This window comes from Scatophagus argus, chromosome 20 (assembly GCF_020382885.2).
Source record: "Scatophagus argus isolate fScaArg1 chromosome 20, fScaArg1.pri, whole genome shotgun sequence".
Classification (NCBI taxonomy): Eukaryota; Metazoa; Chordata; class Actinopteri; family Scatophagidae; genus Scatophagus; species Scatophagus argus.
Window position 1 is genome coordinate 17,344,493 of NC_058512.1, and position 26,997 is coordinate 17,371,489.

Sequence of the window (26,997 nt, forward strand, 5' to 3'; positions counted from 1 at the left end):
TTATGCTTCCTCAGTCCGGACTGAAGTATTTAAAACCTCTGGCCGCACCCACAGCCTTCTTTCTGAAAGAGTTACACCAGTGGAAAAAAAAAAAAACAAATGGAAAACCACCAGTTTCCCTTATATGTACATCCTTGGTGTGTGTTAAATAGCTGATGTTTTCAAGAGACACGTGCAATTTGAAGTGTTTTCTTGTAGAATAACAGCTCAGTTCAGAATAATAGAGCTGTACTCAATAGGTACATCTTGGGACGGGGGTGTAATCTTAAAACAACAAAAGTGCAAGAAAGGGAGCATGACCACTGTGGAATTTAAACAGTTAAAGTTATTAAACATTAATTATATTGCCTTTATACTGATGCCAATTGCGTATATGTCAAAAGGGATTATTAAGTTAATACAGGTAATTTTAATGTATGTTTTACACGGCAACTCATTTTGGGTTGTATGGGGGATGAGGGTTGTATGAATTGATGAAAAATCAATAAAATCTTTCAAACTTAAATAATCATTACCTGAACTATATTTGATATGTTCCATCATACAATACCTGGACAATAATGTGCTTCCAACAATAGTTTGAGGAAGGCCAGTTCCTATAACATAACTGTTCCATTAAATATTCCCAGATTGGCCCGCATAGACCCTTGGCTCTAACACCTTTTGAATGAACCAGTTAGGTCTGATAACCCAACATCAGTGTTGGATTGGACTTAGCTCTTGGCTACAAATTCATGAAATTCCAGGTTCCAAAGTATGATGGATGGATGGATGCATAGATAGATAGATAGATAGATACTTTATTGATTCCAAGGGAAATTCAATGGCAGAAAATCTTTCCTGATTAGTGGAGGCTGCAATACCAAAAGATTAACACCTGTGGTTTTAGAATGATATGTTCAGCTATCACACATGGGTGTAATGTTAGGATGTTAATATACATTTGGCTATGTAGTGTATGTCGAGCATTTGGTGGATCAATTCTTTAATTTAATTTTTTCCAACCACTGATTTTATGTTTTGGATTGGAAAGCAAGATAATAAAGCGCAATAAATGCAAATGTGTTTATGTTTGTGTTGCAGAAGTAGATGCTACATGCTTTCAAATGGCAGTTATTTCTTTTAAAGCTCCAGTGTTGTAAATCTTGTTGATATACACCTCTGCTTTCCAAGAGCACAGCAGCAGGGAAACAACTTCATAAAGCTGCATTTATTGGATAATTGGTCCTTCAAATGGCTTCAAGCTGTTGAAGGATGGCCATCCAACAGGCAGCAGGCCGGAAAATGGGAGAAAAGAGGAAAGTCTAGGGGAAAAAAAACAAAACAAAAACGAAATAATGTGCTCTTTAACATCCTCTTAACCAAAGGCTAAAAACACTGTGTGGAGCTGAAGGTTTCGCCCTTAGGTTATTGCAGATACAGAGCAATCAAATAAGACAAACAGCCTAAAATACACAACAGTATTGCTCAACTTTTTCAATGAACATTTCATTGTGCAGATAATTCAGCATAGAGCAGACAGTTTAGAAGATTGAGAAATTATCGGGTTTGAGTTTAATCCCAGTCCAGAGTTACAAGTCTTTTTGAGGCACATCCAAGACTGAGGTCTGAGTCATAAGTCCTAATCATGTTTCATGGATGTCACAGAAACAAGAGTCAAATCTAATGTTTTTCAGATCAAGTATCAAGTCAGATATTTAGTCATTCAATCCATGTTAATTCTCAAATTCTTTAGAGCAGATTCAAGTCAAATAAATTGTCCAGAAAACTTCAAGTGTGTTGGGGCAAGTGTCAAGTAAAATGTAAAGAGCACTGAGACAAGACCAAGTCAGTTACCAGGTTCATTAGGATAGGTACAAATCAAGTTTCAGTTCTGTAAGAGCAAAGCTCAAGTCAAGTCCAAGTCCAAGTCAAGTGGAAAGAAATGTGAGTCATTTCTATAATAAGTCTCAAGCCAAGTCATTTCAAGGTTTCCAAGTCAATTCTTATGAGTAAGTCCAGTAAGTCTCAATTTTGATGAACCAAGTATCATTACTGAGACAAAAGCTCATTCAATGTGCAGACATAATAAATTATTAATGAATAATATTCATGGTGTGCAGCTCAGTAAATTCTAAAGTTAATTGTCAAGTTCAAGTCCAGTCCCAAATTTATTGTAAAATGCTTTGATGCTGATATTCACGATTAATGGAACAGTAATGGTGATGACAGTTTTAGCTATTAGTTTAAAAGGAAAGGAAGGATGGGGCAGTTTATTATCAAACTAAAGTAAAGGAGGGAGAGAAAGAAAGTAAGTGGCAAAGGACAAAAAGAAAAGATTAGAAAGGAAGAGTCAGAGACAGTAAACACAAAGAATGGAAAAAGAATGAAGAACTGAAAGAGGAATAAAGTGAGGGGGGGGAATGTTTGGAGTAAGAAGTTCTTGCTATTCAGAGTTCTGACAGTGTGGAATGTGAGAGGGGAGATCAATGTGCTATCTAACACAAGTACACACACACTCAAACACACACACACACACACACACACAGACAAACTCAGACTGCCAGATGTTCTTTAGCCAATGAGGAAAAAGCGGTCTGGTCTCCTCAGGTCAACCCACGTGTGTCGCAGACACATGTGTGTGCGCACACACACACACACACACATACAAACATGAGATCTGACCTGTCTTCCACTCATCAGCTTCGCTCCCTCGCTACATTCGCTGTGTGTGTGTGTTTGCCAGAATTCACTATTTTATCAATGAGAGGTTCACAGTTTGCAGCGCAGTTCTTCTGTCCAAGGCACTAACACTGCCAGGGTTAGCACTTCAGTGGAAAGCTGCTGGTTTAAATCTACAGCCCAGACATTTCTTTGATCAGTGACTGACCTTTTAGCAAGGCACTTCACCCAACAGCTGCAGAAAGCACCAGGGTTGCCACTAACAAAAGCTTAAACTTCAATGCAGTTCTAGAATTAAGAATTAAATATGAAGGAAATCTAAAAGAAGAAAAATGAAACAGAAACATGAAAACCATTCAAAATCAAGTTTAAAGAATACAAAGAATAATAAATAGTTAATAGTTAGTATATTAGTTAATAGCTAATTTAATTCCTCTGGTGACAAAAACTGTTCAGGAGAGAAATCCACAACATCAGAGGTCAAAGGTCAAGACTGGCTACAAAGATGTATTACTGGAGCTTCCAGAAATTAACATTTTGCTCAAGTGAGTTCAGCAGGGTTCAGTGTCTTCCTATCCACAAAACCTCCCTCCTGTCCTGCAGAACTCCATGAGCTACATTTTAAAGTAAGACTAAGCACACTGGGACTTTGTGAAATAAACTAGTTTCATGCTGGACCAAAACACCAATTAAACGTCAGGGAAGGAGATCCAAATTAACACAAACACAGCCAGAGATGGTGGCATAAATTTAATGCTGGTATTGTGTGTCAGAAGGTGTGTGTTTTGGAGAGTGTATTTTATTTTACTTTTACACTGATGAACAAAAACACAATGTCACACACACACACGCACACAAACAACCCAAACATGCATACACACTCCTTTCTTTTTCCCTCCATTTTCTCTCATTTTCATTCTCTCCATAAACACACACTTACACTACACACACATACACTCTGTCTGGCCCGTCACAAGACCAGATGGCACTAGGGGTGTTCCAGACAATTTACAGTGTGTGTGTGTGTTTTGTGCACGTATGTCAGCATTCGTGTATACGTGGGTGTGTGTGTGTGTGTGTGTGTGTGAGAGAGGAAAGGGGGGGTTGGAAAATATATCTCCTCCACACATGCACAAACACGCACACACACACACACACTCAGAGGCATGCACACACAGGGACTTGGCAGTGCCACTCTGGTGCCAGTGCTGCCAAAGACTGAGAATAAAACAAAAGCCGGGATGAACCATTGCACTGCTTCCCTCCTCTCTCCCACCCCTAACTCTGAAACAGATGGTTTAACCTGCTGATCTCTGCGGCGTGAAGGTTCAGTGTGGCTCTGGCAAGTCAAGTCACATCATATTTTTGTATATTAAACAACGTTACCAGATTCATGCAAAAATAATTTATATAAATCTGCCAAATCTGTTCTATGCATTTCATTTCAGTTTGAGTTTGGGACAGAAGGAAAAATTAAAAATAGAGAGGAAGCAAACAATGAATATAGGGAGGGGAAAGGATGTCTTTTAATTTACATTGTGCTCAGATAGCCTTGACAAATTCCTGTTTAAAACTATTGTTTTGACGCAAACTGCAAAGCGGCTTTGACGCAAAACAAATGTAAGAAATACAAAAAATTTAAATTTAACTTCTCTTGGCAGTCATCACACATTGTGATTTGTTTTCCTCTCCATCTTTGTCCTATGTTCCCTCTTCTGCCTCCATTTCTGCCCACTCTTCATCACCTCTTCCTTTTTCAAATCTGTGTCTCAGAGGAAGCAGAATTTGAACCTTATGCCATTTACAGCATAGTCACTCCATGTTAAAGTGCTGCTATTTTTTGAAATCTACTTCACAAAGAGAACTAGATCTCACAATGGTTTACACTGAAAAACACAGTCAGCTTTGAGGTTAGATCAGGGAAGCTTGTGTTTTGTGTTGCAGTCAAAGAGGAGATGGGATAGAAAACATGGAATAAGAGCAGGATGAAGCAGTAGTCTGCTGAAATCTGAAAGCAAATACAAAGAAAAATACAAATAATTAAATAAATTAAAACCAAATTACATCAATGCACGATGTTTTGCACTGAAACTACCCTAAGAGCATTGATGAAAAGCCTAAATTAGGAGAAAAGAAAAAACTAATCCTGCAGAACCTGACAGCTGCTGCTGTAGCTGATCGTCTGAGGAGGAGGACAAAGCAGGAAAAAGGAGGAAAATTATAACAGGAAAACAGGAAGGAGAGACTGCACAATAATGAGGACAAGGAGCAACAGGAGGAAGAGAAAGGGACACGACAGGCCTGAAATACAGACTGATACTGGCTGTGCAGAACAGCAAAAGTAAAAACAGAGGAAGGAAATGGGACGGTGAGGACACTAAGACAGAAGAGGGGAAAATGACAGTGGAGAAAGAGGAAGACAACAATGGGGAGAAGAGATGATGCCAGAATAAAATGAAATGAATTAAATCAAGAGATGAAAAAAGTGATGAAGAAGAGGAGAGAAAAAAGGAAAGAGGAAGATGAGGAGAAGCTGCAGAAATCAAATGAGCAAAAAAGACTGAAGGAACAAGACAAAAATGAGGTATAAAAGAAAGAGGAATGAGGAGGCTGATTAGGAAGAGGAGCAGTTTCAGTATGAAGAAGAGGAGGGGTGCACATGGGTGAAAACAGTGACAAGTAAGAGGAGGATGAAGAAGAGATGAAGAAAGAGGAAGTTTAAGAGAGGCCACAGGATCACAAATAGAAGAAGACAAAGACAGGGAAGCTGTGAGTAAAAGGAAGAGTTACAATAAGGGAGGCACGATCATGTGAAATAGCGACAAAGAGGAAGACAAGGAGCAAATGATGAAGAAGGAGGTGAAGTAAAAGGAGCATGACAAGCAGTGAGGTTAAGAGAGGAAAGAATAAAATGGAGGACGTATGGAGGCTGATGAAGAAGAGTAGCAGGGAAAGGATGAAGGAGGTAGAGGAGTAGCGAGGAGTGGGAAGAGAGGAGAAAACAGGGGGAAGCGAGGGGAAGAGAATGAAGACACAGGTGGAATCTGCTCTGACTGTAACACATTTCATTCTTAACAGCCACCATTTTCACGTAACACACCACTTTGCCTTCACTTTAGCCACTTATACACCTTTGCACACATGCGCACACACACACACACACACACAAACATTCTTACCCTTCATTTGAAACAGACACCACAGACAAACACGAGTTCCAATAGCGACATTAAAGTCCCAAAACAATTTAGCTTGTCACACACATGCACATACAAGCATAAACACACACACAAACACACACACACACACACACACACTAGTACCTCCCAGAATAAGTTGGCTGTCTCTAATTGGAGTGGTGTTTGTTGCGGAGAGGTGTTGAGCGCCGCTGTAATTGCCAGGCAGGCTGGTTGATGTTCCCTGTCTCTTTATTTCTTAAGGACTGGGTAATTAGGCATGGTGACTGTGATTGTGCTGCCACCGCTGCAGCTACGATCGAACAGGTGTGGGAAAGAGCGCCGAAACACACAACACCTCACCGACGTCACAGACCAACTGCAGAGAGAGAAGAAGGGCTTTTTACCGGTGACGAGAGCGCCCAAAGCCGTGATTTTTCACGATAAAATACTGAAGATGGAGGACTGAAACCGTGTTCACCACAGGGGTGGAGGAGCAGGTATTCAGTCAACTTCAAATGACTGGAGATTGGAGACGGAAAGAGCAGATTGTGGCACTGAGCAGGAAAAGTAAAGATACAGATGTGTGAATATGGCTAATGACACAAAAGACTAAAAGGGAGCATGCTAACATGCTCAGTGACAACGCTGATGTTTAGCAGATGTGGTCATAGTGGTGCAAGAGGAAAGGTTGAATATCGAATATCTAGAACCAAATTTCAGGGCAATATTTGTGAGGATATATTTTTGTCGGGACCAAAGTCATGGACAGGCTGACTGATATTGCTGATTCCTGAAAGTAGCTAGCCGCTAGTGCGGTTAATAGACACACATTCATGCTAGCAAGGGTGAAGCATTGGCCAGATTTTTCTACAAGACGTGTACACTCAACATTCTGTTTCCAAAATCAACAAGTTTAGTGTTTTTTCATCCCTTTTCTTCTCAGTTTCTCATGCCTAGCCTGTATAAAATCTAGACAAAGTGCCAGGACAACAGAAATATATAGCCACAAAAACTGTGGATGGGGTGGACGTAGCTGTAGGGCAACAATTCCTAAATTGGGGTATTCTGTATTTCATCATCAAGCAGTTCAGAACGCCTAGCAACTGCTACTGTCAAGTGGACATCAGGACAGCTCCTTCACTCGCTATTGACAGTGAACAGCATGAAAACAATAACAGTCGAGTAATGAGGGGAAATGAAAAGGCAGTTCAGTCAAGCCATCAGGGTTGCATTGTCAAATATTCACAAAATTCATAAAAAAGAAATAGTTAATATTGATTTCGTCCTTATCCAACCTACAAAAAAGGTATAAAACCACTTCAGTTTGGTGTCTGTCTTCCTAGCTACTCTCCACAGATAATGACTGGTTTATACTATACTTTGAGCATACAAATCAGACAGGTAACCTGCTGCAGGTGTATAACAGATGCTTCTAAAAACAGACACTTCTGACTCCAGCCAAAAGCAGATGAAGACCAGCAATTAAACCCAGCCTGCCTGTTGAGTTTTGGTCAACTTACAAAGTGCTTTAAAGCAAAACACACACCAACTGTTGCCAGACTTGTCCAAAACATTGGAGAAACAAAACCTACAAAACATTTATATTTTATTCTTTTAGCTGATTCTGACATCAAGTTTAAAACCTGACTCAAACTCAAGGCAAGGCAGGCAGCTGAACTAGGTTGCCAGACTCGACATCTTCCAAAGGTCCAATCATTGTGTGCCAGCTGGTCTGTGGTCATTTGTTTTACCTGTATATTTAGGGATTGAGGGTCTCAAAGCTAGTCATGGCAAATCCGGTTCTGCATACAAACTTGAGATCTTCCAGATCACTCAATATACTGATCTGAGTTACTTGAGTCCTTTGTGTCACTTCAGTCAGTATGACCACAAACCTACAGATGGAACCCAATTCCAAAGTCCTGTTGGGTCACACAAGTCCCCATCCACACAATTAAGGATGCAGGCAATGTCCCCATCATTATAAAACACAGAGCAGAGCATAGTACTATAGAATGTTTACTTCCAACATAACACCAAGAAATGTTATCTACACGATTGCTATGTGGTGTCGTGTCTTTGGGATAAATAAAGTTAATAGGGTATTAAATAAACACAATGTAATGTAACATTACTGCTGATAACCCATGTAAATTCAAACTTGTGCCATTCACTGTCCTTAAAACCTATTCCATTCATTCTAAGTAAATGTTAGCAAGAAACTGTTGCAACAAATAGCAAAACTTCCTGCATGGCCAGAAACAACCGGCTCAGCTGGATCAGGCTGTAACCGATTGGGCCGAGTGAATGCACAGCACTAACAGCATCAAACAGATCCTGATCCTGATCCACAGGACTCGTGACCGTAACTGAAAGCCAGTAAAATCTCTCTGCCTTATTTCTTGCTCCATGGTGGTGAATCCAACCCCGCTCGAACTAAAGCCTGAGACACTAACCAACCAAGAAAAGTTAACAGACCAAACTTAACAACTTGGTTCAGTTAAACTTAACTCAAAAGCACCAAACTGAACAAAATATAAACTAATCTAAACTTAACAGTTCAGCCCGGCTCAGCACATCTCAGCATTGTCTTTGGGGAAAACATATGGAGCTCCGACTCGGTTGCGAGCCGGCCCGTCGAAGCAAGTGGCACGTCAATCTCCTGAGCTTTAAAAAAAAAAAAGAAAAGGCACAAATCCACGCCGAGTTCTCACAGACGCTAACCTTGAAATCACTGCCATTATTAGCAGAGTCATTATTAGCATTAGAAAAGCAAATGGGGCTAATAATATTTGCCATTATGGCTAAAAACGCCTATTAATCCCTAATCCGCACCACAATTAAGAGCATGGTTGGGTGTTTTTGTAAGTCGTTCTGCATCTCCTTGCCGGGGAAACGAGACAATTTAACAGCCTCAGAGGCAGAGAGAAGGTGGGAGGGTGAGGTATTAAGCAACTGGCTCCTGCTCTCCATCTCTATTTTGAAAGCGATCAGCCGGGGTGTTTTTGAGTGACAGGCGTAACAGAGGCAGATTTGACTGGATAGAGACAAGAGGGTAGCGGTGGGGGCGTCGATCGCTGAGTTGAAGCGCGTTATCTGTCGCGGTACAAGTGCATCAAATCAAACGGGAGAGGGGATATTATTAAAGCAACCCCTTTTTTTCTCTGCTGTGAACTGTGACTTAATAAGCTATGCCAATTAGGGGAACAAAAATCAGGCATGCCATCGGGGCTGTATCTATCCTTGCCCAAATTTCTCTGCTAATGCGTGAAGCTCGCTGGCAGAGGCGACATCGCTGCTGCGATTTTATGTTTGGCTTTGACAAGAGAAAGAAGAGGAAGGCTGGACAAATACAATATAAAACAGGATAAAGATGATTGATTCTGTGAATGTCTCTCAATTAATTGATGTTTTTAAAGTCTGGAGATATTCTACATTTTTCTTACTGTCAACAAATCCCATGCAGAAACCAACAATGAATATATCGTGCTGACATGTGTTGTCTGTATATCCAAATTCTGATTTATCTTATTCCTCTGCCAAATTTCAATATTGTTGCTCATTGAATTTCAACAAGAGCTACAAATTTCAGTTCTACAACTTTGTGCTGTACAAGTCAAGGACTTCTAACAAGAGATTAACAAAAACAACAAACAAAATGTATTTTTTGACACACTGTGGTGCACAACTGAAAACTATCAGCAAAAGTCTGCTATTTTCATGTATAACATGAATATTTGCCATATCATAATACATGCAGACATTACAAAATCTTCATATTGAAATCATTACAATGAATTCAACATATCTCCCAGCCCTAACTTCAGATTTATCTCAGAATTCCAAGGGGTATCCCCATGCCAAGGTTGGGAACCATAGCGTTAGATTACTTTGACTCAGTCCCACATACACCATCCTGTTGCCATAAATACTCACTGGAAATGGGCACTAATCCACTACTGAAAATAGTCCCCAACAAATTCAGTATTTACTACTGTGAGTAATGTTTGATAAAAAAAAACTACAGTGACATTTCCAAGTGTTCTTTTTAAACTCTGTTTCAAAGATTTATGTTACCAGTAGGAACCAATGGGTTTGTCCAGAGATGGGACAGAGAGGTCAAAAGGTACTGAGAGACAGACAGGCTATTGTTCTGGTCTGTCTTTGGACAGTTCAAAGACGTGCAGGTCAGGTTAACTGACTAAGTTGCCTGTAGATGTGAATGTAAATGTGAGTGGTTGTCTGTCTGTGTGATTAGCTGGTGTCCTGTCCATGGTGTCCACCTCTCAACCAGTGTCAATGGGTATAGCTTGCTGAATGGAACAATAGATGGTTTTGGTTTGTTTGTTCATGAGATTTGTTGAAAAAAAGTTACTTCTTTTCCTTCCTTCTTTCCTTTTTTCTCTTCTTTTTTTACTTTCTTTCTTCCTTGCTTGCCTTCTTCCTTCTTTGTTTCCTTCCATCCCTTCTTTCATCCTTCCTTTCTCTTGTGTTCCTTTCCTCCCTTCTTTCATTACTGTTTTCTATTCATTTCGTTCTTATTCCTTGCCTCATTTTTCTTCCGTCTTTTCATCCTTCCTTTCTTTCTTCCTATTACTGTTCACCTTTCCTTTCGTCCTTTCTTTGATCATTTTCACCCTTCATAGGTTCCTTTTTACCTTTCCTTTTTTCCTTCCTTCCTTTCCTCCTCATTACATTTCCTTTCTTTCTTCTTTCCCCCTCTTTCTTGTTTCTTTTCTCTGGCACACATCTTTCCATCTTCTGTCCCGACTACACACACAAACACACATACATATCCACATACACATTCAAAATCTCTACAAATCTCTCAGACACACATTTTTATGTTCAACACTCATTCTGCTATGAACATACGTATTTACACTCTCTCTCCCTCCCTCCCTCCCTCCCTCACACACACACACACACACTCACAGATCAGTCCCCTTCCAACACCACTGACAGGGAGACAAACAGAGGATCTGAGAGGTTATAACAGCGTCAAAAAAGAGAGAAAAAAAACAGCCAAACCAGCCAAGACCTGAAATAGACGAGTGGCGGTGGCAGCGGTTTTGACAGGCAGAGTGAAGCCGCTCGCTGAACGGCTTCATCCAGGAGGAGATTAGAAACACACACAGAGTTTGAAGTGTGCATTATCTTTCCAGGGATGATCCCAAAATAAACAACAACAACGGCAAAATCTCCCAATAATTAAAACGCCTAATCCACTTCCTGGTTGGCGATGACCGTGGGCTGAGCGTGTCAGCCAGGACTCGTGGGGATTGTGTAGCGTTTATGTTTAGACACTTTTGTGTTTTCAGGTGAATTTATCACCAAAAATACGAGGACTTACATCGAATGAGGGAAGGGCTTCAAATGCAAAATTTATTCACAGCATTGTGTAAAGCTTGTCTTTTCAAAATTCAACCGCTACATGAGACATATTTGGAAAAAAATGTCACTCCTTATCCTCAAAAGCATCAGATAAACCAAATCCTAAAAAACTGCTTTATTCCTCTGCCTCTCTGCATGACTGACATGTTGTTTTTACACAACACACAACCCATGCTCTTGTCTCCTTTCTGTCCTAATTTTGCTGTTTGTTGTTGATATTCTGTCTTCTTCAGCCGTGTTTGGCAACCTCCACCTTTTCCAAAGCATTTGGGGACAAACTGTGTTATTTTGTATTTGGGGCTTTGTGTTGTAGTAGTGTAGTGGTGCTGGGTATCAAACCTCAGTACTTACTTATTTTACTTGTATTGTCCCAGTTCTCATAAAAGTAATCCAATGTCTTATTCTTTAAAGAGAGGGTGTGGTTACTTTGAGAATTTATTTTTTGTTCTATATAATATACAGATTTAATATCAAATTTGACAGCTTGACAAAAGTTCAGTGAAATATAACTATTGGTAGGGGTGAAATCAATTTGCCCAAACTTTACAAAAGAAATAGCCCAAATTATCACAAACATAAAACAAGTTTAAAAATAGTCCATTTGGGTGGAGGACAGCACAAACTAGCCCCACTGCTCTCTGGTAACAGTTTAGCATAGAGTGAGTCCTGGCCAACCGTCTCTTCAGGTACAAATGAGACTGCAACTTTTTATGCACCTGCAGGAATAAACTTCCTTTTCATGTTGACATCAATGCGCGTATCCATATCTAGTCAGTCTGCTGTCGTGACAATTTAAATATGACATAAACAGAATGAAATTGAAGCTATGGTTCAATCAAAAAGTTGAAATGTGATGATGAAAGTAGTGATTACTGCGGTTGATCGCACCTTGGCGCGCTGGTCAAAGCATTTTTTTGGGACTTACAGTGGCTTGGGATTAAGCTCCAGCATCAAATTTAAGTAATGTACGATGAATTAACTTAAATTAAAAGCTTCTAGCTCAAATTTTGGATGATTTTCAAGGATGCAACAGACACAGTTTTTAATCCTTTAAAGTCTTAAAGCTTATTCGCATTCAGTTGGATAATAACACCAATAACATGCTGACAAAACATTTTCTTCCTTCATGACATCTTTATATCTTAGTGATCACTGCCTCATGTGCTATTTTGGTGCCTCTTGATAGCCCCTGACCAGCCACTAAGTCCAATTTAGGCCTCAAAGTGCTGCTGCACTTTCAGTTTTAAAAATACCAAATAAACTGATATCAACCGATATCATAAAATGTGATAATCCCAAACAGGGAAATTGAAAGTGCTGAGTCCAAGTGATGACAAAACAAACAACATACCCAGCCAAAAGTGAACATGAATACGTTTTTTAACTTCTCTGTTACTTAAACCAAAGACATGACAGTTAAGCTGAACCCGTGAGGACCCGGTTTAGTGTCTGTGTGTCCCAGCCTCTGGCCTCGCCCCAGCCTTTTGAAACCACTGCTCTCATAGCTGTGTAGGTCTATAGAGTTCTAATTAGCTGCATTCACAAACATCGCTGGGCTCATCAAAATGCCAAGGCCTGCAGAAAGCCACAGCAGGGGTGAACAGTGTGTGTGTGTGTGTGTGTGTGTGTGTGTGTGTGTTGCATCTTGTACATGTGGGTGCTTAGATGCGTGTGCATGAGAAACACAGTGTGATTTGTGCACAGGGATGAGTACATGTGACACCAGCATGTGCTCCTTTATCAAAAGCAAAAAGAAGCCAACAGTCTCAAAATGAAGATACACATCGAAGCAGCAAACCGTGGTCTAACAGCCGCTACAAATTCTACAAAAACGGAGCCTTTTTTTCCCCAAAATCGGAACATTTGTCGTCCTTCATCGCATTTGTATGCACGGCACGGGGGCAAACAACACCGCCTAAACCGCAGAGCACAAACAACAACAACAACCGCACAACGAAGCAGTAAACAAAGAAGACGTCTCGACATCTCTCTGTTTTACAGCCAACAAACAAAATGGCTTCCCAGCGCCGTTTAGAGGCAAATAACAATAGCGGGAGCAACAGACATGACCCGGGTGTTTTCTGTGAAAAGCCTCCAGAAACGATTTTAAAAAGAGGGTGTCCTCCTGCTCAGGAGGACTGAGGCTGAGCTCATTGTGAACAGACTGAGGACATTATGGAATATGATACAAACGCTTAATACAATAAAACACTGAACAATGCAGCATGACCTCTAACCTGATCCAGTGATCCCAGCAAAGAGGTCAAACAGAGAACTGTATAACTGACCACAGAGAGAGGAGCGAGAGACTAGTTGAACAAGGTGGTGAAACTGTTTTTCTAGTTTAACATTAGTCCTTTGCTCTCTCTCTGCTATGTGTCTATGATGGACCTGGCTCCACAGGGTTGTATTTTGTATTATTATTGCTACATAAATTTTATTGTCAATACACAAGAATGTTGGACATTGATTGAGCAACTTTTGCTCTTCTGTAAAGAAATAAGGAAGTCATTAATTGATTCAAGCTGATCAATGTATTCCCGAACTAAGTGAACAAGCTCACCAAGATCCCAAAAACACCTGAGTCCCCCCCCCCCAACACACACATCTGCACATGGACAGCCTACACCTCACCAACTCGTTCACAACACATTGACTAACTCAGCCAGCAGCATTCAGATTGAAACCAGCCCTGTGCTAAAAACTTTGAGTTACTGTATAAGACATCAGTAAATCCACCAGGAATGGCTGATCAGCCACCGCAGCACTGGATGATGACACGCTGTGGTTCAGCACAATCTGAGCAGGGCAGGTTGCACTTTTTGGCGGGGAGTTTTTTTTTGTTTTGTTTTTTTGCTGAACCCTCTGCATTTGTAGAATGCTGCATTGCTAAACTGGTTTCATTCAAATAAAAACCTTTTTTTTTTTTTTTTTTTTTTTTAAACAAAGGGTTTAAATCTGAACGTGGTCTGACCCAATCAATCAAAAGACACTACACACTGATGGATTCTTTCACTAATGAACTCACTCACCGGCTCCCAGACTAACTGGATAAATGAATGAACAAATGAATGACACAATAATCAACTAACTCATCACTCTCACCAACAAAAATGGCCAGGTGAATGAATAAATGACAAATTACATACCAACTTTCTCATTCTTTAAGCGATGCGACTTATTTACTGGCTGAATGAACGTATAAAACGCAGACTCCACAACTAAACAGAAGAATAAGTAAATCATTGATTGACTGAATTACAACATTTAGAAACAGCATATCTGATGGACGATGTAGCTGACTGAACAGTTAAACTTCACACTGAAGCACTCCTATCCATAGCATCTCAAAGTCAAAGCCGCCATGTGCCACCACTGATGAAACCAAACCAGCTGTTCCACACCAGCAACACCGCTGCGTAGGAAAACACAGTGAAGCGATGTGCAAAACACAAGCACAGAAGCAGGAAAGAATGAGAGCAGCGAATCAGAAAAACAGGAAGTCTCCTTCAGGAATGAACTTGAGCAGCTGGAAAACAAACGTGTTGCCCCAAAATAAAGAAATGCAAGAAAAAAAAAATCACAACATCACCCATTGGCTGTATTTTTCACAACAATGTTCATGTGTCATTTACTGTGACATAAAGCAGGAGCACACACATATATATATATGTACACACACATTTTAGCTTGTGCTGGAGAATTACATCTTCAGTAGGAATCAATGGTCTCACGACTCAATGTGACAGACAGAGAAGGGAAGTGCTGAGAGAGAAATTAACACTTAAATAAGCTCATTGTTTCAGCATGATGTGACATTTTGAGTAAAATTTTAGATCCAGGAAACACCAACCACCTCAACACAAGTTGATAAAAACAAATATTACAATATTTCAAGTCTTACTGAAATAAAAAGTGATCGGCAAAGCGAAACAGTATTGAGTCCATAAAACTGCATCTACGTGTACAGAAAATGGTTAGCAACACAAGAAATTCCAAACAGCAAGCGAAGCAGCAGTGAGCAGGTGTAAGGGGAAGGAGAGGAGGAGGCTGGGAGAAAGAAGAAGAAGATGGAAAAAAAGGAGTAGGCTAACATACTTGAGCCGGAGAAATGTCCGCTCCCCAGGGAGGTCGGGCCGTTCTTTCCACTGCTAACAGGAGGGGAAAACATCTACAAGACAAACAGAGCACACATTACCTCGGAGAGCACTGACACTGCAGACACATCTCTACAGAAACATCACTGCAGCTACACATGAAAAGCTTCATTCCAAAACAATATTTAGCTATGAAATGCTGATTATTGTCATCCTATCAGAGCATTTTTCTTTTTTCCATCATTAGATATCTTGTTTTGGAAGGAAACTCTGAGAATATTTATCCAAAAAAACAAAATGTATCGTCACTGGGGTTGGGTATCAATCCATTTTAGTTTGGTACCAATACCAAAATGATATATTACTTTCTATATATTATTTAAAGAAGTATAAATATGTTCTAAAATGTTAAATGTTGTCTAAACACAAGGAGTCATGCAAGAAGTTTGCAGTCCAAAATTAGCAACATTTTTACTGAAATCTGGCTCTATCTGACCAAAATTATAAATGTGACAAGGAATTAATGCCTGCCAAGTTCCGAGTAAGTCTCAAATCTTTATGGTAAAGTGCAAAATCATGATCACAAATCGTAAGTTAAGTCTTTAAGTCATAGCAGGTAAGTCCCGCAAGAAATCCAGTAGGTTCCAGGTCAAGTCCCATTTGAGGGCAACAAGTCCTGATTCAAGCCCCAGGTCAAGGCAGGTATGTCCCACATTAATCCCCAAGTCACATCCAATGAGTCCCAAATCAAGACTAACAAATCTAATATCAAGACAGGTAAGTCTTGAGTTTCATGGGAAAATAAGTCCTGAGCCAAGTCCAGGGACGTGTAAACCCCACGTCAAGTCAAGACCCAAAGCAGGTCCTCAGTCAACATCACTGTCAAGGCCAACAAGTCTAAAACAAGTACATCCCACATCAAGGCCCAAGTCAAGTCCAGCAAGTCCCAAATCCAGAAATATCTATTTTTCCTATTTTATTTATTTATTTATTTATTTGTCGTGTTTAATTATTAGGCTGGATGAGAATAGTAAGTCATTCAGTCAACAGCTATCTGTCTGAAGTCACCAGTCATTGTTGTTAGGGTCAGTGTTGACTTGTCAGGGTTTTGTGTTTTATTCTAAGTCAAGTCTAAAGCCATCAGATTCATGACCTGAGTTTGGACACATTTTGGTCTGCACTCAAAGTGTATTAAGGTTCAATACCCAGCCCCAATGAGCACACAAATTCTCAGCTCAGAGCTGGACACAGATATGAAGAGTTCATTTTCCAAAACAGTGTGGGGAGATTTTTAGGAAGCAGACAGAGATCGAATTCCTCATTCAGCATCTGTGAAAACATAAACAGGATGACATAAATCACCTGCTCACCTTTTACTATAATCAGAATCAGAATTCCTTTATTTATCCCCGAAGGGAAATTCTTTTTAAATGTGATCTCATTCAAATGTGTCACTTCTGCCAAATGTTGGACAGCTTATTTTGGAATGAAACACTTCACATCTACTTCATATGTGACTTAAACATGTGACATAATCATCAGAACTAGTAACCATATGCTCTACACATCTACAGGAAAATCAAGCCCACGTTAAGACAGACTGAAGCTGAATACTGATTGCTGTTGTTTTACTGTACGGGCTACTGTACAGCTTCACAAGAGAACAGTTCATGTTATCAAAGTGAGATATCTGACCTCAATAGATAACCTCTCTGGATAAACATCAGCTCTGTGTGTCGGTGTGTTTGATGGTGAAATCTTGGTGACCGTGAACACACTCTCAGCTTCACACTTTCAGATGCTAAAAGCTTTTCAGGATCTGAGGGAAATTTTCTTTCCTTTTCTTTCTTTGAATTGACCACTACATAACTAAATTAAAGCCTGAGTAAAACAGACTAAAACCAGATATCTGATGCATCATTGCTCTTAATACAGCCTGTGGGGCCTGTAAGTGTTGGATAATGAGGTTGCTTGTGTATTCAATCTCCCTCACGGCTGCGACAAATAAGAAGAAAACAAATGTTTGTGAGATAAAAGATCTAATTCTGATTATCAGCGAGCCTATCGATATCCCAACTGAGGCACTTTGAGATGCCAGTGTCAGCTTGTGGGCGTGCAAAGACAGATGATCGCATAAATTAATGCGAGCGGCCTGGGTTTTTAACGACGAGAGACGCGCTCTAGCTGCTGCTGCCCTCCTTTGTTTGAACAGTTTTTCGAGAAATATAATTTAAGACAGGCTGATTGACATTTTTGGAAAGCTGTAAAATAAATAAATAAACTCAGAATTAATATTCCTTTGATATACCTCAGGGACTCAAGAGCATCTCTTTGCTAATAAATAATGATTATGTTGCACTTTTGTTCCAAATTATAATCTTACAATTGTCCCATAGTGACTAGAGTACGTGTGTGCCAATTATTAGGAGTTTATGGTGATTTAATATTACAATACTACAATACTACCATGGAGCTTTTTACAGTATTTATGGTGTACACAGGTTCTTGGTATGTATAGCTTTATAAAGTGTACATTACAATATTCCAAAAGAGGCTTGTTATGTCTGTGTGGTTCTCAATAATGCATTTACTCATCCTATTTTAGAGTTTAAAATACTCCCACAATATTCTTACTTTGAGTGACGTATGCCAGTGGTGCTCAACTATGAACTGAATTGTCTTAAAGGCCTAAATAGCGATAAGAGATGTATATTTAATTATTGTAATATAGCTGCATGTTTCATGTCAGTGGATTTCACTTCTGAGTAACACTGGTGTTACTGTAGGTCCTTTGTTCAAAATCTCAAAATAACAGTCCCATAATTTTCCTACAGTATTCAGACAGTATTGTGTGGATACACACTGACTTGCAGTGTTTCCATAGTATTGATACATCACCAGAGTGCAGCTGTAGGAGCCTTCTGTGTAGCCTCTGCTGCTCTTACAATAGCTACTGAATTGAAAAATGCTTGCGATGTCTTCATAAGATTTCTCCTATATTGTCATTTACAGTGCGCATGCAGGCCTCAGCTGTGATTTGTCTATTACATTTATATTTCAGTCCAGATCAAGAGGTGGCTTTTTGAGCGTCATGCAGCATCACTGGTCTCACTCATTAATGAGTGCGTTTTCCTGACGTTGACGGTGCCACCTTTGACACCTCTAAAGACCACCCCAGTCACTTACACAGTGCATGCAGGCCTCAGCTGTGAACTAATCCGTTTATCCTTCTAAGATTCTTGGGAGGAACTTGTATTATTACAAGAAATGCAGTGATTTCCTCTCCTGTATTTGCATCTCACGCAGCATCACCAGCCTCATCTCTGAAAAATACAGAAATTCTAAGAAATCTCTAAGAAATCTCATAAGAGGACTGATGGAAGTCTGCTTTCTCTCTAAATCTCTTTTTTTATGTTGATTTGGGGGGTTTCTGATTTTTTTTTTTTCTTTTTTCTCCTCCTCTTCAGAACAAAGTTGCTCCCAGAGGAGGAGAGGCGCAGAGAAAACATGGCCGAGAGTGGGGACACTGTTTCCTGTCCGTCAAGTTCACCACACAGGCTGTTCTTCTACCCCCCCCCCCCCCAAAAAAAAACACGCAAACTTTTAAACAGTCATGAATGTGGGTATTTAACAGCCTGCTGCAGGAACAATTCAACTTTGACAGAGTGACACATATCTGTCTTTTCGACTGTCTGCCTGTCTGTCCATCTGTCTGTCATGCGGGTTCATGATTCAATATCGAGCCTTTTGCATCTGACATATTCAGCACGACCCGGTGCAGAGTGCATGGAGCAGCCTATAAACTCACACAGGCAAAACCCAAACATTTTCTAAATCCTATCATGGGCAAAAAAACAAATAAAATAAAACTCTACACATGAAGGAAAAAGGACTTAAAATGAGATATACTACCATGGATGTTGGGAACATTTTCAAATCGCTGTTTCGCATCTATAAGACAACAAAATTACTAATGCAGCATCACAATTCTCTGCACACACACACACACACACAAACAAAAAAAAGAAATTACAAAAACCAACAATATGCACTAACTTTTACTCTACATGAACACACAACTTTTTGTGCAAACAGCTGAAATATTGAGTGAAGGCTAAAAATATGCAGGTTACGTGCCGTGCAAGTCTTACGTTAAAAAATGTAAACAGTGGTCGCTGTATGAAGCCTACAGGACGCGTTTATTTTCTTCTACGGCTTGTACTATCATGATACTAGTCATTATATTCATGTTAAACAACAAGAAGAAGCTGAATTTCCTTACCGCGCTGAAATCCAGTAAGTCGCTCAGTTCCTTGTCTGTTCCCAAAGCTGCCATTCGCTGTTGATGATGCATTTTAGCAAAATCGCACGGACCTAAAAACATGGAAACAAACGGAGAGATAGATAGAAGAGGATAGGTAGACAGATTGATAGATGGAGAGATAGAGGGAGGGAGAGGAGAGAAGACTGAAGGAAAACCTCGGCTTTTTGCGCACCGCTCCGCTCCCGGATCTCTTTTCCTCCACAGCGAAATAAATCCAGTAAAACAACCTCAAACCCTCGATCACAAATCTAGTTTTCTTTCATCCTCGGAGCAGGGGCTCAGTCCCGGGTTCCTGGTTTGGCAGCAGGAAATAAATCGCAAGAAAAAAAAAAAACAACTGACAGGAAATAAAAGACTAGGGGGGGTGGACGACGACGACAGGACGGCAGTCTTTTCGCGTATTTTTGGTGTGTTTTCTCCAGCCAAAGAAGTCCGACCTCTCCGCGCTAAGACGCAGTTAGTCCGCCGCGGCTGACTGTCAGGCTCACACACGATATAAATAAATAAGACGCTGTGTCTCCGCGAGCCTCTCGGGGAGGAAAAAGATCACCTCAGAAATGTTTTGTGTGAGTGTGTATGTGTGTAGTGTCAGAGGAAGAGTCCAGGCACGGCTGAGCGCTGCTCCTGACCGGGCTGAGGGTCCCCTCCGCTCGGCTGAGGGTGCTGAAGATCCCCGGGCACGCAGGACGGATCCCATGTGCGTCTGGCACTGCCTCGGTGTGATAAATGTGTTCGTGCGGCCACCTAGCTTACAGTCTCGTCTAACACCACCGCGCCGAGCACCGAGCGGCGGCTGCTGCTGCTGCTGCTGTAGGACAGAGCGGAGAATCTGCAAGAAAAATAAATAAGTTTGAAAGGGGAAAAAAAAAGTGCCTTGTTGGTTTGATTGATTGGCTGATTGGTGCGGTGATTGGCTGGTTTTGATCTGGATTGGGTCAACTGGGCTAATTGGGGATGGAAAAGGTGGTTTATTTCTTTCTTTCCCCCTCTAGAGAGAATGGTGCTTGATCCCAAGATGAAATAAAACTTTTTGTTTCAGTGATTTAAAAAAAATGTTACTTTGTCTACTGTTTACTTTATTATGTATCTTTCATATATACATGTGTTGCCTTCGTATTTTATTTGATTCTTTACCTATTTAAGTGTTTGTACATTTTTACATGCCCACATATGTCTGTCTATGAATGTTTCTGAATGTATGTTGGGTATGTGTAGACGAGTTTTTCCTTTTTTTTTTTTATTGGTTAGACTAAAAAGTGCATTGGAACAAGTGCAGTGCTTGACCTGCATGGTACCCCTATGGGTCACCACTTAAACCACAACAGCACCAAACCCTACCTCTCTGGAAATACTTTACAGTACTTTGATTTTTTTTCTCTTTTTTTTTTGTGCAGCCAGCCCACAGCCTGCAGGTATAAAATGACTGGCCTATTTCTGCAAATTACACCCTGCATGTGCGGGTTCCACTCACAGAGGAAAAGCCAGCAAAAACACACAGGTGCCGGTACAACATAAAGGCTTATTTGTTGCTGTGCAAAGTGGTCCTGCCTGTTGGCCCTTCACAGTCTGCCACTCTCAAACAAACTGAAAGCCATGCGAGAGCTTATACGGAAGGCACATACTCGTTGTTGTTACAAAATACAGAAGCGCAAGTTGTTTAATCTGCCTTATGTTCCTGATCTGAGGAGAATTTGATCAACAGTTTTCATGTGAAAAGTGTGGACGTCAGAGATGAAGTGGACAGTAAGCGCACAATAGCTCTCTTTATCCACCTTTTCAAGCCAACGCACACCTAACAGCCACACATGCATTAAGGGCCAGGCCCAAGGCTGATTACCAATCAGGCAAAGCAGGAAACTGGACCCCAACCCCCCCACATTCTCTGTACAGCAATTGTGTCTGTGTGTGTTTTCTTTTCTTTCTTTTTTTTAACTTTAATTCATTCATTGCATCATAAAGCATAACATAAACTAAGGCACTCAGTGAATACTGAATTCACTGAGTGAATATTCTATTAAGATCAGACCAAGAAGACAAATCGTCATGGATGTTTTGAAGAGAGAGAAGCATTTGGCTTGTTTCTTCCTTATGAATTTTGTTAATGCAATGCTGGCAGAATAACAGAGGTGAGTGTGCAGAACAGACAATCGTAGCGACAAACTGAAACCAGTGGCCGCCTGGAAGGAATCAATCTAACATGTCAGCACGTAAAGTTGTGCAAACATCACTGAAAGAACACCACACCCAGCGGTGGAAGAAATATTCAGATTCTCTGCTGAAGTAAAAGTATCAATGCCACACTGAAAATACTTCAGTACACATAAAAGCAATACTTAAAGTATCAGAAGTAAATGCAGCCACTGTGCAGTGACAGGAAGGTTATGAAATATTGCAGTTTTAAAAGTAATGGTAACTCAAGCTGTCAAACCAAAGTAGTGGAGTAAAAATGTACAGTATTTCTTATGCTAATTTGTTAGCACACTCTATACCTCTGTACCTATACTACTTTGTCAAGACTAGAAGAGTTGAGTTGGAAATCACGCAGGTATTGAGCACTGAGAAGAGCAAACACACCCTGATCACTTCCACTGTGAGGAATACGGCAGAAGAGGAGCAACTGGTGTATCTGTTTACAGTGCAGCCAAACAAACTGTGGACTGGGAGGATTAATCAGCTCGCATTGTTTTAATAAGAACAGACAGTAAATCATGAAGTCATGCTAATGACTGAATCACATAAAACGGGCACATACACCTGCAGCTTTTTTTTGTTTTTTTGGTGGTTGCATCCCACACAGTAAAGATGGTGTCTTAGCAGTAAGACCAAAAGCTACAGAGTACCCTGAATGTGCTGACCACAGATAATATCAAAACTGGGATTAGATGAAAATCTAAATCTTAAAGCTTCACCAATTTTGTAATAAAAATGAAAGTCATGATTATGTGCAAAGTGAAAGTTGCTGCTCATAGTAACAAACAGACAGAAGAACATAACCTGACTTTGAAAATCACCTCACCTAGCCTCTTTTAGCTCATTGTATTAGTTTTATGGTACATCTACTGTGTGTAGTGTATATGAATGCTCTCATCCTCCTCCTTTCCAGCAGCAGCAGACAGTCTGTACTACCTGCCCAGCACCAAAGAGAGGACATACAAAAAGTTTGTGACCAGTTGGTGAAGAAGGTGAAACATTTAACAGCTAAGAGCCCGGTGGAGACCAAATCACAGCTAAAGGTAAAGAGAATATTAGGTTTACATTTATCAGACATGAACATGAGTCCAATGAATGCTGCTTTAAGAAAAACAAAAAAAATCAAAAGCTACAGAAGGTCATTTTTAGCCATTTGAGCATCTTTTTGCAGAGGACAGTTATAAAAGAAAATAAAAAATGAAGTAAAGGAGAAAGACAGACAAAGAAAGAAGAGAAAAGGGGAAAAAGTTCATCTGTGAAGCAGTCGCAGGGGTTTTCACGGCTGATTTATTTTCTGTGTCTGATCCTGACGACAGTACAAACAGATCATTTAAAACATTTGACTTTCCTATTTTTTTTTTTCTTTCTTCAGTGCATTCATGGGACTGAATGGCCCTAACTCATCTTTGGCATAACAAAAAGCCAAGCTGAACTGTCAACTTTTGGCTATTTCTTTTTCATTATCAACATGTGAACACATTAGAGAGTTACATAACATCCAAACAACATATCCTGGTTTAGTCTGCGAGTTTTAACCTTGAAAAACAGCAGGAACACACAGTTATGGTGTGACACAGAACTCGTACATCTGGGTCACAACTGAGCTGCAAAAATCATCCTTGATGCAGAGACATTATTACATAATGAGCTGGGAAGGAGGGGGGACAGGGGACATACTTCCTGGAGTGACTCAGTTAATGGAACAACTGGATACTAGTCTACACACCAGTGCACAAATGATACACTGTAATGTGGAGATTTGCATTGCATTCTTTGGCATTAACGAGGATTACTTGTTTTTACTACACAAATATAATTTAGTGCCATTTTAGTAAAAGATTAAGTTAACCAAGGGTTTCTATTGATTTAGACCACCGACTGTATATAAAGAAGCCAAATCATCTCTACTGCCCCCTGTTGGCTGGCAGCAGGTCGGGTCATAAACTCTTCTGTCTATGTTCGCAGTCCAACACTTGGCGAACTCTGCTTCACAACAATAGGTATTGCCAATCAAAAACTTCCAATGGACACTCTGAACATTGTCAATGGTTTGCATTGAAATCTGTTCAGACATTCATATAACCTGGATTAAGGGGGTCATGTGATGGTTTTTGTGTCTCCCTCTCCCTTATTGTGTTGTAGTTTTGTTTTGTAACACATTGCAAAGTTACAAAGCCCAGAGTCCATGCCAAAGAGAATTTAGGCAGGCAGCAGTGTTTTTTGCCTGGTCTCTGGCCTATACTTCTGTAACTTTTCTATGCCATATTCAACACAGCACCACTTCCAGCTAAGGGGCCATCCTCCACCTTGGTGACAGTCCCTCCCACCTCACTCTTTGTCATTGTTATACAAAGGTGTGGAAGCGACATGCGTGTGTGATACTTTATTTTTGATGGAAATACCCACAACAACTGGAAAAATCTTGTGTGGGCCACAAATTTTGCTTCAGGCTGCTTTGACGACCAGGACAAAGGGAAGGGCTTTGCACAAAACTCTTCTGTTGTTGGTCCAGTGAAGTAATGATACTTTCGATGTCCCCACAAGGACTGCAAAGACTGGTTTGTGGTTAAATGAACTGAGCCACAGGTGTGGAAAGACCCTTAGACTACTGGGTCTGTGTTGCTCTTCAAAATAAAATTGTGCATAAAGAGGATGGAGTTTTGCAGTATTGAGCATTATTATGATGATCAAAAAATTGTGACTACATGATAACACAGGACAATGCTGTGGACCGTAATCGTAGTCCACAGCTCGTGAGTAACACACTGATTGTGCTTCTCAGGAAACTAAAGACATGAATGAAGGCCGAGAGACAGATGAGAAACAGACTGGGAGGAAAAAAAGAAATTACAGCAGAGATTTTAAGTTGTGATGGTGGTGGTGGTCAGGGAAATAGCATGGCTGAGTCACTGGGAGGAATTAATGGTATAAACACACACATATACTCACAAAAGCACACAATTCTGCGGGGACGCTGTGCAAGCAAACACACACTGCACTCATGAAACTATACATGCATATTCATTTTTTTCCATCGCACTCAAAGACACACACACACACTCCTCCCCTCTGCGGTCTCTAACAGCGTGTTTTTGCCAAACACCTGTGTAATCGTACAGCTGTGGAGAATGCTGGGAAAGGACCGGGGGAACTGAACACCGCACAGCTAATACCCTTTGATTCCACCCGGATCACTGAGAGAGAGAGAGAGAGAGAGAGAGAGAGAGAGAGAGAGAGAGAGAGAGAGAGAGAGAGAGAGAGAGAGAGAGAGAGAGTGTATATAAGTGTATGAATGTGTAAAGTGTGAGTGCTTTTGGAGATTGGAGAGAAAGACAGAGAGGGAGGAAAAGCAAGTGGAGCGGGTGGATGAGTGTTGGCTCAAGTTTGTTTTGTGTATTTTGTGGTGAGTGTGTGTGTGTGTGTGTGTGTGTGTGTGTGTGTGGGTATAATCTGTCCCCAGTATCAGCATTCTGGAACATTCCTCCATCCTCCTCCTCCTCCTGCTGAACTCATTGAGCACCCTCTTCCTAAAAACAGTCAAACCAACCGCCACAGAGGAAGAAGCTGCTGTCACTTTTTTCTTTACAGCTGCTTTTTTTTCCCAATATCACAACTTTTCTGATATTTCAGCTACAGGACAGGTAAACTTTTGCTTTTCAGTGTCTTTCTGGGTGAAAGAGTGGCCCTCATGCGAGAGCTAAATAGATTTGTTATTAGGTGACGTGTAAGTGAGAAGAGAGAATTTCACCATGGGGGGAAAATACATTAATTTGGCCTGAAATTATAATGCCTTAATTTGAATTAACTTGATACAAATTAATGATGATAGTTACTAATACAATTTGGTTGAAATCACCTTGGAACAACTGTATGAACAAGTGAAAACCCTAAAACACAAGTTAGAGAAAAATAGGCCTTCTTCATGAAAGTCTGCCACGAGCCCATCCACAACCTCAACCTCCAGACTCTTACTTTCTCACACAGAGGGGGCACACCTGTAGAGATTAATATAAAGACATGAGGTGCTGGATTGTGGTCCCTCAACAGAATGGTTTTGTGGTTAATATCAAACAGCTAATGCAGGATGACTTCAGCAAAGCAATACACGAGGCCCTTTTTATGCCTGGCATTAACAGGTATCTTGATTGATCGGTTCACAAGCAGACAGCTTAAAACAGGTGCAAATGCACCCAAGATGCATTGAAACACAATTGTTTAATCTACATTCAGAGGTGGTCTTGCCCACATATGAGCACTTTTTTTTTTTAGCAGTGAATACAAAAATATGTTCTGAGCTAAAGCTGAGTATGAAGGACAACCTACTCAACTGACTTCTTTTGTGAAACAACAAGATGAAGATACAACAGACAAAATGGATTCTGATACAAACAAAACACTGATTACCATTTGGTTCACTGCAATGCAGAATGGTTTCACAAGATTATGAACTTTCTGTTTCAACTGATTTCACCAATGGGATGGTAACTGCAATCTCCCCAGACTCCCTCAGAAATAATCATGTGAAACACTGACAAATACTTAATTACTTGGGATCTCTTGTAAATTTGGCAAATATTAAAAACTTAATGTACATTAAGTTTTTTATTTCTTTGCATAAAAAACATTGTTTCTGTTTTGTATTGCATATTAGTGCTGATTTGCCTGTTAGAAATAATGCATTTGGTCTTTGCAAAAGAAAAGTTACGTGTGTTTATTTGCATACAGACGAGCACAATTCAGAGAACAGGCGTAAAACTCACTCTCAGCCTTTAATCCGTAGGCAAGGGTCCGGTAAACAGGAAGGCAGTCAGTGCAGGCAAACAAAACCAGAGGACTGGGCAAAGGCAAGGGCAAAAAGACAGGCAGAGGTCCAACAAAACAGGAGGTCAAAACACAGCAGAGAATGCTGGTATGTGTGACGCTGAGGAACATGATCAACTGGCAACAGACTAGGAAAGCACAGGTATATATACAAGCATACAAGGGAGGTAATGAGGCACAGGTGAAACAAGTCAGGGTGGGACTAGCAATCACAGTGGCGGGAAACAGACAAAGACAGGAAGTGTGAAGCCATAACAATACAACAAAGATCACAAACACAGTCAGGCAGGAAACACAGGATAATGCTAAGCAGTCTGAAATGGGCAGGTGG

At 40.5% G+C, this 26,997-nt stretch overlaps 1 protein-coding gene across 13 annotated transcripts in view; it reads right to left on the minus strand.

Annotated features, from left to right (window-relative positions):
• Positions 1-26,786, minus strand: part of LOC124051630 (transcription factor 4-like) — a 211,781-nt gene extending 184,995 nt beyond the window's left edge. For 6 of the 13 annotated variants that reach the window (XM_046375189.1, XM_046375186.1, XM_046375185.1 and 3 more), the window contains exons 1-4: positions 26,606-26,786; positions 19,614-19,705; positions 19,244-19,282; positions 15,333-15,405 (exon numbers count right to left, since the gene is read on the minus strand). In XM_046375189.1, coding sequence (XP_046231145.1) covers positions 15,333-15,405; positions 19,244-19,282; positions 19,614-19,705; positions 26,606-26,777 — 376 coding nt within the window. In that variant the 5' untranslated portion in view covers positions 26,778-26,786. Of the gene's footprint in view, positions 1-15,332; positions 15,406-19,243; positions 19,283-19,613; positions 20,604-26,605 lie in introns of those variants that run through there. The other 7 variants (XM_046375200.1, XM_046375187.1, XM_046375195.1 and 4 more) reach the window with 5 other exon arrangements.
• Positions 26,787-26,997: the final 211 nt, after the last annotated feature.